The 2,555-nt window shown below is 55.3% G+C and overlaps 1 protein-coding gene across 3 annotated transcripts in view; it reads left to right on the plus strand.

Moving 5' to 3' along the window:
- Positions 1 to 2,555, plus strand: part of TTC39A (tetratricopeptide repeat domain 39A) — a 43,477-nt gene that overhangs the window by 15,575 nt on the left and 25,347 nt on the right. For all 3 annotated transcript variants that reach the window (XM_005872494.2, XM_005872495.2, XM_014544804.1), the window contains exons 4-5: positions 485 to 561; positions 1,646 to 1,713. In XM_005872494.2, coding sequence (XP_005872556.1) covers positions 485 to 561; positions 1,646 to 1,713 — 145 coding nt within the window. The remainder of the gene's footprint in view (positions 1 to 484; positions 562 to 1,645; positions 1,714 to 2,555) is intronic.

Raw genomic sequence — 2,555 nt, forward strand, 5'->3', positions numbered from 1 at the left:
TGCCCGCACGATTTTGTGGAAGAGCCACACTCAAGGGGCCAAAGAGCCGCATGTGGCTCTCGAGCTGCAGTTTGCCGAGCCGCAGTTTGCTGACTGCTGCCCTAGGCTATGCCCTGTGCTGGGTGCTGGGCTGCTGGCCACCCAGCGAATCACCAGACCCCGGCCAGTTTGATGCCCACACTGCCTGGTGGGAAGACAGGCATACACAGTGGCATCCCAGTGTGATATAGGGAAGCTCAAGGGGTCCTGGGGGTTCAGCTGGAGGAGGTGATGCCAGAGCTGGTTTGTGAAGGATGACTAGCAGCAGAGGAGGGAGGAGAGAGGGCTCCAGGCAGAGGCAACAGCAGGGCCCGGGTGTGAGAAAGCCCTGGATCTAGAGAAGTCGCCAGGAGTTCAGTGTGTAGGGTCCTAGGGGAGGGGAGGAGCTCACCTGGGACCCTCACTCACATTCCCTGAATGATCAGAGGCTCCTCCTCCTCTCCAGGTACCGGAAGAAGTCCTCTGTAACAGATTCCTTCAGCAACCTTGTGCACCGCCCCACCATGGATCAGTTCACGGAAGGTGTGGCACCCAGATGTCTTCTCAGCCCTGCTGGCCCCAGGCAGCCCAGGCCCAGGCCCCGGGAGGGGCAGGAAGGGCGGGTATCCTCCCAGTCTCGCTGAGGGGGCTGAGCCCTGGCCTGGTGCCGGGACACACATGGGTTTTGAGGAGTGGCTCTCTGGTGAAGGGAGAGCAAATAAGACTTTCTTGCCTGCTGGCATCACCTGCCGAGGACCTAGAAGACAGCGCAAGAGAGTCTATGTGCTTTGTTCCTCGGGCCAGGGTGGCTGAGCACCATGTGTGCAGTTAGGTTTTCTGGTTTAGGTAGCAGTGATCCCGTCTGCCCCAGAGGGAATGACAAGGCAGCCGAAGGCAGTGGGAGATGGTCTGTGTGGCCAGAGCCATGTGGTGTCTTTGTGCCCCACGCGACAGTCCTGAGGTAGCAGCAGGCAACCATGAACAATTTGGGGCTCTTCAATATAGAGGCAAATGGCCTTCCCCACCTCGAGAGCTCTAGAAGGTTCCAGCAAGAAACAGTGCATGTGATGGTGCCGTTCCCTCCTTCATACCTCTCGTGGTTCCCTGCTGCCCACAGGACCAAGTCTGTAATCCCCCACCAGTGTTCAGGTCCCTCTGCAAGCCGCCTCTTCTTTCCCTGCCCCCCTCTCCCCCACCTCACCCCACTTCCACCTCCTGGGCCTCAGCCGTCCCCCAACATCGGAATGGTTTGGCTCTCCTGGGCCTCTTCCTTTCTCAACCCAAATGCCCTGTCTTCTGGAAAGCGTCCCTGGCCGTGAGGTCTCCTTCCCTTGCTCCCACAGCTGCTTTGTTCATCTCCTTGCACAGCCATAGTGGGGCTTGGAGGACAGGAGAGCAGGCTGAGGGCCCTGTGCTCACATCTGGGTGTTGGGTGGGGGAACCAGGTGGAAGACCAGGGGCAGGAAATACAAGCAAAGAATTCAGACCAGCGTGGGCACTGCAGATCCTGACCTGGGTGATGGGTGGAGGGCGTGGGAAGTGGCGGTGGGGAGCGGGGGGAGGATTTGGCCCAAGCTTCCTGCCAGGAGTCCCAGGAGGCCACAGGGCTTTGGTTTTCTCCCCACAGAGGAAATCCACGCTGAGGTCTGCTACGCAGAATGCCTGCTGCAGAGAGCAGCCCTGACTTTCCTGCAGGTAGGAACCCCCTGCTTATACAAGCAGCCTGGGGCGTTCAGAAGGTGGGCCACCATGTCAAAGGCAGAAGGGTCTACAGCAGCCACAATCAGTTCCCTTGGGGTTCAACAAGGACTGAGGCTCAGTCACCCCAGCACTCCCAGCCCTGGCCAGGCTCAGTAGCAGAGGTGTGGGCTCTATCCGCTACCAGGATGCGCTTCCACCTCCCGACTGCTGTGTTCCTGTTGAGGGTCACAGGGGATGACAGGCACGGGCACAGAGCCTGCTTTACAAGTTGACGTGATTCATTCAAAAAGCTGACTAGTAGCATCTCCTACAACGTACCAGACGTTGCGCATACATTACAGGTGTGTGGCTTTTACGTACCTTACACACACTGCGTGTTTGTGCTTACAAACATTGACATATATTATTTAATCTTCATCTCGCAGACCTGCAAAGGGGAGGAGCCACTGTCCCAAGGTCACGTGGTTAGCAAAGGGCAGAGCTGGGATTTGAACCCAGACCTGGCCGACTAGGAACCTGCGCTCCTTACCCACGATGGTAATTAGAGAACCATCACCTCATGATTTTACCAAAAAGTCTGGGTTATAATTGTCACATATAATCATCATGTAAACATATATATTAGGGTGGAAAAGCACATATAAATTTTATTGTTGGGGTGCTGTTTAATTGTCTTTGCTATTTTTTCTATCTTTTTGGACTTTTGATGATTAGAACTGGATTTAATCCTAATCCTTCATTAGGATCACTGTAATAATTGCACCAGGAATGTCCTTTTGTTTATTCTAGTATCACACATAATAAATAAACGCTCAATACCGCCCCCCCCCCCCCCC

The sequence above is a fragment of the Myotis brandtii genome, unplaced genomic scaffold (assembly GCF_000412655.1).
Source record: "Myotis brandtii unplaced genomic scaffold, ASM41265v1 scaffold382, whole genome shotgun sequence".
In the NCBI taxonomy this organism is placed as follows: domain Eukaryota; kingdom Metazoa; phylum Chordata; class Mammalia; order Chiroptera; family Vespertilionidae; genus Myotis; species Myotis brandtii.